The sequence below is a fragment of the Nomascus leucogenys genome, chromosome 10 (assembly GCF_006542625.1).
Source record: "Nomascus leucogenys isolate Asia chromosome 10, Asia_NLE_v1, whole genome shotgun sequence".
Lineage (NCBI taxonomy): Eukaryota > Metazoa > Chordata > Mammalia > Primates > Hylobatidae > Nomascus > Nomascus leucogenys.
In genome coordinates this window covers 8,895,141-8,908,989 of record NC_044390.1, presented here as the reverse complement: position 1 = coordinate 8,908,989, position 13,849 = coordinate 8,895,141, and the positions used below count along the sequence as shown (strand labels likewise).

Below are 13,849 nucleotides of genomic sequence, written 5' to 3'. Positions count from 1 at the left end.
ATACATTTGAAATTTGGTAGACAGACATATTGTCTTTTCATTTCCAGGATCTCTTCTCTTATGTTTGTTGAATTTAGTAGAACTTCCAGAATAAAATGGAATAGTGGCATTCTTTCTGGCTTTTATTGATAATTCTATTAGTGCTTCACTCTTAGCACTAAGAGTGCTATTTTGTGCTAGTAATATTTTGGTTATTGGCTAAAATTAATATTTTTAAATAATGCTAAAAAGAGCTTTTCTAATTTATTGACTTTAAAAAAATCTGTAATGAATGTTAAAAAATGTTTGAAATGTCTTTTTGGCCATTGAGCACTATGATCATGGTTTTTCTCATTTAATTTATGGATATATTAAATTATATTTATATACTTCCTAATGTTAAACTGTCCTTGCATTCCTGGGAAAAAGACAATATTATTACAGTTCATTATTTTGTTAGTATATTGTTAGAGTAAATGTATTAGTATTTTATGTATTTTATTTAAGGTGTTTGCATTTGTATTTGTGAAATGACTGGTCTGTGTTTTTGTGTGTAGTTGTTTTTCAAATGGTTATCAAAGTTAAAATAGTTTTATAACATTATTTGAGAGGATATCTGTTTCTCTCTGTATCTGGAAACATTTAAAATGGCATAGGAATGATCAGTTCCTTGAGATTTAAAATATTTTGTTTATGAACTCATTTGAGCCTGACACTTTTATATGAAACAATTTTTGGATAACATTTCCAGTTTCTTTGAACATTATTATTTCTGTGTTTAGGTTCCTGCTTTTTGAGTCTGTTTGCCGATTTTGTATTTTCATCCCTAATGACTAATGACATTGAACATCTTTTCATGTGCTTATTGGCTATTTGTGTCTTTTCTGGAGAAATGTGTATTCAAGTTCTTTGCCCATATTTAAAAGGAGTTATTTGCCTTTTTATTATTGAGTTATAACAATTCTCAGTTATAACAGTGCATATAAGTGCTGAATACAAGTCTTTTATCAGATACATGATTTGAAAACATTTTCTCCCATTCTGTAGGCTGTCTTTTAACTTTCTTAATGGTATCCTTTGAAACACAAACGTTTTTGATTTTGATGAAATCCACCTTATCTACTTTTTCCTTTGTCAGTGTGCTTTTGGTGTTCCAGAACACTTTAAGTGAAAGAGTAATAATAATAAAAGTTCTGATATGGCAAAACAGAATGTTCCAGAGTACTTAAAATGAAAGAAAGAGGAGGAGTAGTAATCATAATCATAATCATAATCATAATCATAATCAATGTCTAACATTTATTGACTGCTTACTCTGTTCCAAACACTAAGCATTTTAAATGCATCATTGCATTGAATCTTCCAAACACCATTGTGTAACTCAAGGTCACAAAGATTTGGTCATATATTTTCTTCTAAGAGTTTTATAATCTTAGCTCTTACATCTGAATGTATATTTCATTTTAAGTTAATATTTGTCTATGGTGTGAAGTAGGAGTTGAACTTTATTCTTTTGCATGTAATGTTCAATTGTCCCAGCACCATTTATTGAAAAGACTATTCTTTCTTTATCAACACTTTAATTTTAATCTTTACATGGGTTTTTACTTAGAGCTCAGTTAGAGAGTCTTTGCCTTTTAATTTAAAAGGAATTGTAACCCATTTACATGCATTATTATTATTGCTTATGTATTTAGCCCTACTTTTGAAATGTTATTTAGGTCTGATTTTTATATTTCTCTTTTGTTTTATGTGTTATCTCTATGCATATAACCTTTTTAAAAAGTGGTTGCCTTTCCATCAACTTCACAGAATATGGTTTTTCTATTTTATTTCTTCTTGCTGATAAAAAGAAACTCTCAATAATATTTATTTCATAAACCACATATACCAATATTCTTATTGTTTGAGAGTCACACTTCAGCTGAATTAGCGTAGGTGTGTAATTCATCAGCATAAGTGCAGATGATTGTGGTATGAACCTTTTAGGGAAAATGAAATATGATGGTAGATATTCAGAAGGTTCAATTTAAAAATGTAATATCTCATATTCATGTATGATAATAATGATAAACATATAAGATATAGAAATATAATGCCATTGGTGATCATGATTAACCTTATTTAGTAGGCATCTTTTACTTTTGCAAAATCATTAAATAGTTGAAATATATATGTATATATTTGAGCCTCTGGCGCTTGAAAAACTGCATATAAAAATATAACATTGTTTAACATCACTAGAATTCTATAAACATAAATAGAGTTCAAGCTCTTGACATATATTTTTCTATTTTCATATTTCATTATAGGAAGCATATTCCTTAATTCAGAGGATGGAAGTTGAACAAAATGCCCTATATTCCTATCAGAAATATTTGGAAAGTTCAAAAAGAAAGAAAAGCAGAGTCCCTCCTCCACCTATCCTGCTGTCTCGAACTCATTGTTCTGTGACACTCAAACCTGCTCCATTTACTTCAGAGGTTAAGGTATGGTGTCCAGTAAAATTTTTGCCTCATGCAAAGCAACATAAGTACTTTTATAAGTACCGTGATTTATACTTTGATTGCTTTTAGGAACTGAATAGCCTTATTCATAAGCACTGAACACTGGATTAATATTCCAATGTCTTATCTATACTTAGTTTCTCCATGACATGTTGCCCCTTATGCTGTTATATTTATGATATGCTCTGTATTGCTTTGCTATACCCAAATATATTGTTAGGAGAAACAGTAGAGAAGCACCTCCTTGTAAGTATCCTTGTCACCATGACACACTATATGCTGACATGCTCGTGTGCTCAAGATGGAAGTCTCACTTGAAGTGGAATCAGACATTTGAAAAGGGTAGAAGTTACTTCAGAGTCAGTGATGGTATGAGGCAGCAGAGTGTGTAAAATTTAGGGGTGATGAGTCTAGAGGTTCTGCCCAAAGTCCTTCCAAGTAACTGTAGATTCTTTCAACACAAACAAAGGACAACTCCAACCATATTATAAACCATACATCTTTGTGTATTTATTGGAAGGTGAGCTTTTTCTCCCATCCCTGATGCCTCAGAACTTGGCCTATATGTGACTAAAACTTGAGATTCAGTTTCTTCACAAGAATTTGGTTCTACCTAATTTATATTTTACAAACTACACTTTCCTCTTTGGGATGATCAACAACATGCTCTTTGATGTTACATAAAAATAAAGTTTTATCTTTGTATCTTTGATTCTCTTTAGGATGTTCTGCTTGAAGTTATGTCAACTTGGTATAGTAGAGAGAACACAGGCTTTGGAGTCAGACAGATTTAGGTTTATAATTCTAGCTCCAACCTTTCCTGGAAGTCTGACCTTAGGAAAGCGAAATACATTTCCTGAGGTTTTTTTTTTTTTTCATTTGGATAGTGTGTTTACTGTGAAAATTAAATGAGATAATGTATTATATTCTTGGCATATTAACTGATATCTTTCCACTTCTTGTATTAAATGTAAGTAGTAAAGCTTACTCAAAACAAGCAATGGGCTAAGCGCGATGGCTCAGGCCTGTAATCCCAGTACTTTGGGAGGCTGAGGCAGGCAGATTACCTATGGTCAGGGGTTTGAGACCATGCTGGCCAACATGGTAAAACCCTGTCTCTACTAAAAATACAAAAAATTAGCTGGGCATTGTGGCAGGCACCTGTAATCCCAGCTACTCAGGAGGCTGAGGCAGGAGAATGGCTTGAACCTGGGAGATGGAGGTTGCAGTGAGCTGAGATCACGCCACCACATTCCAGCCTGGGAGACAGAGCGAAATACCATCTAAAAAAAAAACAAAAAATAATGAAGTGATAGACTGTGATTACATTATTTGGTGGTATTTTTTGTGGATTCTGTCCAATGCGCATTTATTGAGTGTCTGTAATCTGTCAAGCTCTGTGCGAGGTAATTGAGGTATAAAGATAAATATGGATTAAATGTATTTACATACTTTGAGGAGCTTCAGGAATGGCAAGTGGACATCAGTGAGAACTGATGACAACCTTCATAGTGCTTTATAATTGTGAGAGGAGGGGAATAGAAGTGACATTCATCTTATCCTAACTGTGCTATGATAGATGCATTACTGCTGTTGATACTGGTTTTAAAGTTAAACTTCGGATTTTTGGAATCTGTTTAAGAATAGCGCTTCACTAATTTTGGAAAATTAGTACAGAACTAAGACCACGTGCTTTACTAAGAGTTTTTGTTTGCTTTTGTTCAAATATTTGGGTTTCTTTAACCAAAATCTTATTCTTTATGTACTTCAATTTAATGATTAGTTTATTTCATTTTATAATTCTTAGAAATAGGAAGATATAAGAGTCTCATATTTGGCCTGTAGTTTTAGGACTCATCAATGAGGACATTATAGGAAGTTTATGTGTATTATGTATATTTAGAGAGTTCCAGGAAATTATCACCATCTGTTACCTTCTCATCAGCACTAGATGGTGCTATGGGCTTAAATAAGTTTTCTGGGTTGAGGCTTCGGCCATCTTTTGTTTTCTCAAAATCTCTTGTTGAGGCATTCATTTCATTAAAATCTACTTTTGTAGTTGAAAATGCTAATGTTATTTATACTATGTATAAACTGTTCTAAAGTTAGTACTGATTTGTTCATGATGTCTCTACCCTTATGTAGATTCTAATTACACATTGTTTCTTAGATTTACATACACTAATATGTCTTCATCTGTGGAACAAAATAAAAATATAAAGCCTGCTTGTAAAAATGCTTTTAGAGAGAGTTTTACCCTCCAAATTCTGGTTTATATAATAGAACTTGGAGAAATAATGATATAAATCATAGAACATAGTCTTTCTGCCTTTTTTCTTCTTTGAAAAATAGTATCTTTTTGCATGGGAAATCAAAGGAAGTTAGTTTTGCATTTTTTTTTTTCTCTGAGATTCATCTGATTTTTTTTTCTACGCTACTCTTCAGCTTCAGGTTCCTTCTGTGTTCTCTTTGTCCTGTTCTGCCTTTGACTAGTGCTTTTTAATCAGTTGTGCATATCACAATCACATGAGAAATATTCTTTGGAAAGACAAAGATTTGGAAACTTGCATCAGAAATTCTAATTCATTGAAGCTAGACAGGCTTGGGTATCTGTAATTTACAAAAATGGTTGATTTTGTACAAATTTATATTTTAAAGAAGTGATTCTGGAACACAGTCAGTGTTGAGAACCACTTGTGTCAATTGGACATCGTTAGTATTTTTCTGTTGACCCGGAGGAAGGAGTAGCAGACACAAGCTGTAAGAGGTAGTTGTATTTAGAGACAATTGTATTTTTTTTAGAGACAATTGTATTTTTCCTTCTTTCTAGCTTGCCTTGTAGTTTAGGAGTTGCCTCTGGGAAGAAGGTAATGACACAGCCATGACCCCTATAACCCTCAGCAGTATGGCTCGTTCATAATACTACCCCGTCAGGTGTCACCTAGCTCCCTTTTTCTCTGTAGGGAGAATAGTTCATTCCAATAATGAATCTTCATTATCTTGACACCTTGGCAAAGGATCATTGTCTAACTATTTAATCAAGGTTAAGTTTAGTTGTTTCTGTGGGATTTATATTTTATGTTTGATTTATGTCTAATGTTTATATTTAAAATATAAAATTAAACTAAATATAAAAATTATCAAAGTAATATGATGTTTCAGAAAATGTATAAATTGGAGAAAAAAATTAACCCATTATCTACCTATCATCTTACCATTTTATCATCCAAATCCTACTGCTGTTCTTATTTAGGGGTGTTTTCTTCTAGGGTTTTTCATATGTATTTTTATATTTTATTTAAAATAATATAGTTTAGTATCTTGCTTCTCTTTCCACTTGCTTTTTTTGTCATACATTATCATGTAAAATATGAAAATAATTTGAGTGTTAATCTTTTTTTTTTACATCAAGACAAAGTCATTTTAGGAGTCAACCCCTGCCACTCTCTGTCTGATCTTGGGCAAAGTTATTTAACATCTCTGCATCTCCATTTCCTGTGAAGCAAAATGATAATAGTAATCCCATCTCATAGAGTTGTGCATATTAGAAAATATCTGTAAATTTCCTAACAGTACTTAGCAGTAGGAACTGTTCATTTAATGGTGGTTAAAATAATTAATAATGAATAATATCTTAGTCTTAATTGCCTTAGTAAACTAGCTAAGGTTACTTTTACTCTTTAAAGATTAATCCTAAGTATATTTGTAAACTTGGATTTCATGTTTTAAGACTTGAATCATTACATTTTTATTTAGAAAAGCATTTTTTTTTGCTACATTGATATAAAAGAATGCCTTTTAAACAGGCTCATTTTTCTCCTCGGCAGGTCTCCTGGTACTGCATTTTGGGTTGCAAAGCAGAAGGAAGTTATGGAAAAGTACGGCTAAACAATAATCATCTCCCAAATTCAGGAGAAGCGGTACGTCAAATTAAATGTCAGGAAATCTTACTGAAGCCTTTAATGATAATTAAATTTTTAAATGAAGTCATTGTTTTGGTGAATCTCTCTAATTTCCACTTGAATCGTAACTAAAATCCAACAGTGAAAGAAAAAGGTTCTGTTTTTTTTTAATAGAAGGTTTACTTAATTGTATTTTAAAAGTCATGTTATTTTAATTTTTCACGTATAACTTGAAATATATTTTTCTTAACAGATACCAGCTGATGGTAAAAGCATTTTTGAAGTGAAAGGTTTAGAAACCAATGAAAAGTATGTATTTGCAGTTGCTGCCTATTCTAATAATGGAAAGCTTGTCGGTGGTGCTATTGGGGAGACAACTAAACCAATTCTGGTTTATCCACCTCTTTCTACTATTACTGCTCGGATGTTCCTGACACAGGTAGAAGAGATTTCTGCTAATTTTTTCTGCTATGTTTTTTTTTTCCATTAAGCAGTTATGAAGTAATTTCTGATAGAAATAAAAATCACAGTAGATATTCTAAAGCTCCTATAACACATATTTTCCATTACTACAGTTTTGTCTCATAAAATATGAATCATTCCTTCTCATTAGTAAATTTACTTTTTGACAATAACATTTTTTCCCCTGGATTACAAATGTAACACATATATATTAATTTTAGAAATGCTGGAAAATACCGAAATGCATAAAGAAGAAAATAAATGTTATCTGTTATCCTATCATTCAGAGTAGCAGAGTTCTTACCCTGGGGCAGTTTTGTCAATGTCTGAAGAAATTTTCAGTCGTCACAAACTAGAGGGGTGCTACTGGCATCTAGTGAATAGAGGCCAGGGAGGCTGATAAACACCCTACAATGTATAGGATAGCCCCCATAGCAAAGAATTATCCAGCATAAAATGTCAGTGGTGTCAAGATTGAGGAACCCTAATCCAGAGATATCCTTTTATTTTTGTGTATCTATCTGCCTATTTATCTAATTAATATATATATATACACATGCACACACATATGTGTATATGAATTTATGTACAATATATAATTTAAATCATAGTATACATATTATTTTACATCCTGATATTTTCACTTAACATATAATTGACATTTCTGTATTCCATTAAGTATTCTTCCAAACCATAATTTTTAATGGTTCCATGGCGTTGAATCTTATGGATATATAATACTTTGTTAGTAATTCTCCATTGCTAAACATCTAGATACTTCCCAGTCTTTTGCTATTATAAACAAAGCTGTGATGCCCAACTTTGTATATAAATCTTTACCTACATCCATGATTACTTTCTTTGGGTAAATTTATAAAAGTAAAACTTCTGGATCAGTAGAGGCAGAGAGACCTGAGTTCAAATTCCAGCTCCTCACACTATCACAGCCATGTGGTAGTGGACAAGTAATTTTCATCTGTGAAGCAAGAGTAGCAGTAGTAGCTACTTCCCAGAGGTATTATGAGTATTAAATGGAATTATGCCTGGCAAATATTATCACACAGTAGGCATTGAATAAATAGTATTGTTTTTAGTTAGGGATATACTCATGAATTAATGTTTTTTGTCAAAATAGTTGTTGCCTGACTTAAAATATGTCACCAGTGAAGAGGATGCTAGGAAGAGTGACTCATTGACCTAGGTCTCAAGTATCTAATTTTAAGCCTATTGTTGGCTGTAGAGCTGATGGCTTTTCGAAATTTTGTCATATTTCTATTCTATTTTTTCTTAGTAGTTGATTAGTATTATAAGATCTTAGTGGCATTTTATATATCATATTTTGCAGAGAAAATCAAATTGAGAGAATTACTAGGATTTGTCTAGTATTGGTTTAGCGTGTCATACTGGCTCATGGTTTTCTGATATTTTGGTATCTTTGGAATCTAATATATTCCCTAATTTGCAGTGATGGTGTTATTGTGAGGAACTGAATATTTCATCAAGGCCTGATTTTTCTCCAGGGAGTGGTTTGACTCTAGGGCTTAATTTGGTAGAACTTTCATTGAAAGTTAATAAAACTAAGTCAGAGCCATACTGCTGGGATAGTGAGTAGTGTCATGAAGTAATGACCTGTGTTTCTTTACTGACACTATATTTGTAGTTCTGTAGTTTATTTATGATGGTTTATGGGCATTCTGTCTCATAATGTTAAGAGGCTAAAGCAAAGCTTTCTCACCTGTTAAACCTTCTTAATTTACAACTGAAGTTTAAGCTTTTAAGTTTCAGCAAGTTAATGTACCTCTATTTTGTAAGTGCAATCTAATTTTCATGAGAGTGGCTAGTTTCTAGTTTCAGGACAGTTCTTTTCTTTAAAACATATTATTATAAATATTTGATAGTAAAGCATGGAGACATTTCACTAAATGACTGTGATTAACTTGGCTTTTGAGACTTTAGGTTGTACTTTTTACTCAGCATTATTCTGTAAATATTAATAAAATCAAGTGAATCTGTACTAGGCTTTCCCTAAATGTAGAAGGCTATTAGTTTAGTGTATCTGGAAATTTTTTTTGAGGAAACTTTTTGAATTATATATTTTCTGTGGCTATTTTCTCTTCTTTTTAGACTATTTCTTTTTATTCCTCCTTGTTAAGTAGAAAATGACTAGATAATATGATATAAATGTAGAAGGGTAGAAATCTGTGAGCAGGATTCTGATCTTGACCTTGGAGACTGATTTTAGGCAAATTGGTCTCAATTTTCCTATCTGTAAAATGGATGTAAGACAAAATGCCATATTCGAGTGAATTGTTGAACTACTAAATCAAGTAGTGAGTGGGCACAATGGCTTACTGAGATAAGAAAAGGAGGAATATCATTTATTTAAGAACTACTGTGTACCAGGCATTTAAAATTTATTTTACTAATAAATAAAATTTACTTATTATAATAACTCCATGAGGTGGTATGATTACTTTTCTTTTATAGTTGAGGGAACAGATTAATTTAATCCTTCCTCTGCCAAACCCACTGTATCCCTAAAAGGGTGTCTCAGGGAGGTTAAGAAATGTACCCAAGGTTGCTCAGGTAGCAGATGTCAAGCCTGACACTTGGACCAGCTCATGCCTTTCGACTGCTCTGTCCAGGTTCCAGGAAGTCACGTATTGGACACCTAACATGTGCCAAGTCTTCTAGAGCCTGCATCTCTCCAATCTATTAAGTGACCCTCTGCTCCTTAGAGAGCTCCTCTTCTCTTTAACTGTCTTCCTTCCCTTTCACTGTCTTTGCCTCTTCCTCTATCAATTTTCTTTTTATTCTCTTCCTGTGTTGGTGTTAATCAGCAGGTCTTCATGATCTGTATGGCAGTAGAGTTTGATGTTGGAACATGAATGCTTTGTCAGCAATCACGATGGTGGCAGGTGAAGGGGAAATGAAGTTCACACGACTCCCACTTCGTATGTGAATTCATTAAAATCCATTATTAATCAAAACCCCTTTTATTAATAATGGTTTGTCTTTTGTCTATTTTATTTTTTATTCAAATAAAAAAAAATAGGCCCAGTGTGGTGGCTCACGCCTGTAATCCCAGCACTTCGGGAGGCTGAGGGAGGCAGATTGCTTGAGGTCAGGAGTTCAAGACCAGCCTGGGCAACATGGTGAAAGCCTGTCTCTATTAAAAATACAAAAATTAGCCAGATGTGGTGGCACGCACCTGTAATCCCAGCTACTTAGGAGGCTGAGGTGGGAGGATTGCTTGGGCCCAGGAGGTGGAGGTTGCAGTGAGCCAAGATTATGCCACTGCATTTCAGCCTGAGTGACAGAGTGAGACCCTGTCTTAAAAACAACAACAATAACAAAAAGAGTTTTAACTCTTCTTTTCCCTCTCATCCTCTAACTGAAGATTACCACTCTTTCCACTCATCTATTTATGGATGAATCATTTAGTCAATGTTTATCTTGTGCCAGGTTATATGCTAGATGTCATCACTTCATCCTTTGAAATATTTTTTTTTTATCAATCTCATTATGATGACAGTAATACTTGTTTAGAGAATTCTGCCTTATGGTTTCAGTTAAAACTCTGATTACAAGTCATGGAACCAGCGCAGCTTGGGGTAATGCAGCTAGGCCCTGGGAATGCAGCAGAGTCCAGGCAGCTCTAGGTCTCATATTTCTGGTTCACCCTGTGTGTCTGCTTTCTTGTATTTTTCTCTAAACATTAGCTTTCATTACTTCTCCATCTTTGGAGGAAAGGTGGCAGTTCCTGAGTTTTTATATATCCCTCAATTTAAGCTATAAATGGAGAGCAGCTGACTGGCCTCTAATTGTGGCTCCAAATTCCTGGGAAAGATAATGTGATTGGCCCACCCAGTATAATAAAGAGTCTGATCTCGCTCTCTCTCTCTTGTTTTTTTGAAATGGTCTTACTCTGTTACCCAGGCTGGAATGCCGCTGATCTCATTTTTGATGTTTGACAATGGACTTGTGACTTGTTTTTATTTTTTATTGACTTGTTTTTATTATTTATTTATTTTTCTTTGAGATGGAGTCTCACTCTGTTGCCCAGGCTGGAGTGCAGTGGTGCGATCTCAGCTTACTGCAACCTCCGCCTCCCGCATTCAAGCCATTCTCCTGCCTCAGCCTCCTGTGTAGCTGGGATTACAGGCGTGTGCCACCACACCTGGCTAATTTTTGTATTTTTAGAAGAGATAGGATTTCATCATGTTGTTTGAAAATGTTAGGGCTTTTACTCTAGCTGTTCCTTCTGCAAATGCTCTTCCCCCAGAGAGCCATTCCCTCATCTCCTTCAAGTCTCAGCTTAAATCTCACCTTCCTTGATCACCCTATTTAATATTGTAATCTACCTTCCATTCCCCCACTTCACAGACCTAAGACTGGTCACGAACTCCTGACCTCAGGTGATCTGCCCACATTGGCCTCCCAAAATGCTGGGATTACAAGCATGAGCCACAGCGCCCGGCTGCGACTTGTTTTTAAACTTCACCCTTCTTTTTTGCCTTTGGCCCCACATCTGGGCAGGATGATAAGAAGGCCTATGAGCTCTCCTCCTTATTTTGTGGCAGCAGGAAATTTAAACCTTCCAGCCAGCATGGACTTTCCCCAGTCTTATCTCTCAACTCCTATGAAGGCCCAACCTTCCCTTTGGGCCTTCTCCCTCTGCTTTCTCCCTCTGCTTTGCCCAAGCCAGCCCAGACAGTCATGTGCCTAAGATTTCCCAAGAAGTCCCTTGTGTAAGTAATATACTTTCTCTCAAATTTTCCTGCTGTATGGAGTGTCATCAGTCTTAACATCAGAACCAAACTTTGGATGGGGGCCCATTTTGCTTTGCAGGGGAGTCTCTGACAACCCTGTTATAGTCTAGTACAACTGCTGGGTGTCCTTCTCTGTGGTTAGAGGGATATTATCAGGAAAAGAGGATTTTTAAATTAATTCAACACATTATTTGAGTGCTTACTCTGTGCCAGGCATTGCCTCAGGTTAGTGACTCTAAAACTTGAGTGCACATAGGAATGACTTGGAGTACTGGTTAAGCAGATTGCTGGGTCCCACTGCCAGAGTTTATGATTCACGAGGCCTGAGTTTGGGTCTGGGAATTTGCATTTCTAACAAGTTCCTGGGTGATGCTGAGGCCCAGGGACTATACTTTGAGAACTGCTATTCTAAGCAACGTGAACAGAATGCCATGGTGGGAGATAGGTAATAAACAATGAATGACCACAGTAAACAAGTAAATTATCTAGTATTTCAGAAGATAATGAATGCTATGGAAAAACCAAGTGGAGTGTGTAAAACGAATTGGAAATGTGAAGTGGGGGAATGGAAGGTAGATTACAATATTAAATAGGGTGATCAAGGAAGGTGAGATTTAAGTAGAGACTTGAAGGAGATGAGGGAATGGCTCTCTGGGGGAAGAGCATTTACAGAAGGAACAGCTAGAGCAGCAGCCCTGAGGTTTTCAGAAATGTACATGGTACACTTGATAAACAGCAGGAGGCTTGTGTGGCTGGAGCAGAGGGACCCTTGGAGAGTAAAAGGACAGGTCAAAGAGCTAAGAGGTGAGTGGGTAGATGGGGAGCAGATCATGAAAAGACTTCCAGGGCATTACAGGGACTTTGGCTTTTGACTTGAGTGAAGTGGACAGCGATTGGACAGTTTGGAGTAGTGGTATGATCTAATGTGACTCCTGTTTTTAAAGGTTCACCCTGGTTGCTACATTGGAAATAGAACATAAGGGGGTAGAGTGGCAGCACCATCCACTGCTGTAACCCAGTGAGAGGTGAAGGTGGCTTGGCCAGTGTGGTAGTAGCTGATGTGGTGAAAAGTAGTCATTGTTTGGACATGTTTTGAAGGAGGAGCTAACAAGAGTCCATAAAGAGAAAAATAAAAGATGACCCTAAGGTATTCACTGACCAATTGAAAGAACAGAGTTGACAACAGAGTTGTGGAAGGGTGTAGGTGGTGGAGGTTCGGGGGAGTGGGAGATCAGTTCAGTTCCACGCATGTTGAGGTAAGGTGTTTAGTGTATATGGAGAGAATTGTTGAGTAGTCAGTTAGATGTATGAATCTGGAGTTTGGGGAAGGGGTCTAGGCAGGAGAGGGATTTGAGAGTGATAAAACTATAGGACTAGGTGGTATCAACAAGAAATGAGGGTAGACAGAAAAGAGGAGCAGTTCACAGAGTGAGCCCTGGGGCATACCAATATAAAGAGGTCGAGGAAAAGAAGTAAAAGGAAAACCAAGAGTGGAGTTCTGGAAGCCAAGCGAAGGTCAGGCATCAAAGAGGAGGTATCTACTGTACTTAATTATTTCCTTAGTCTTCTAGTGCTTCTTTCTCATTTTAATTCAGCCCCTCTAAAATCTGTTCTGCACATCACTACCAGAACCAGGTTAACCATTTTTTAACATGCTTATATCATGGCACTCCTCTGTTAAAGAAACCTCACAAAACCTCATGATTTTATAAACCTTAATTTTAATCACGGTGTCTTTTCTTGTTTTGCAATGTTAACTGATGGAACAAAGAACGTTATTTTAAAAAGGATACATTTTACAAGAAAAGAACTGTTAAGTATAGTTTCATCAACCCTCTTACACATCATCTGTTATTGCTTTCCATGATAAACCTTAATAATTTTATATTTTAATTATATATATTTATATTTCAGTGACCACTTAGTACAGCTGAGTCATTTGATTAATGTAGCCCAGAAAAGCGACTCATTTACCACTCTAAGACTTGGCTTCACTATTTTTACTGACTGTCAGGCTCTGTACAAATTATTCTACTTTTCAGTGTTCTGGTTTCCTCATTCACAAATAGGGATGGCAATAGAGCTCACTTCGTAGAATTTTGATGAAGAATAAATACAGCAATGCACATAAAGTGCTTAGTCCAGTACTTGACACCTTTAAATTCTTCCATCTGATTTTCAAGGTCTTCTGAAATCATGTCTCACTTGAACTTGTCCAATCTTATTA

At 35.3% G+C, this 13,849-nt stretch overlaps 1 protein-coding gene across 1 annotated transcript in view; it reads left to right on the top strand.

Annotated features, from left to right (window-relative positions):
- CFAP54 (cilia and flagella associated protein 54) overlaps positions 1–13,849 on the top strand; it is a 382,051-nt gene that overhangs the window by 85,029 nt on the left and 283,173 nt on the right. Inside the window, exons 20-22 of the mRNA XM_030819793.1 lie at positions 2,292–2,468; positions 6,314–6,406; positions 6,642–6,827. Of these exons, the coding sequence (XP_030675653.1) occupies positions 2,292–2,468; positions 6,314–6,406; positions 6,642–6,827 (456 nt within the window). The remainder of the gene's footprint in view (positions 1–2,291; positions 2,469–6,313; positions 6,407–6,641; positions 6,828–13,849) is intronic.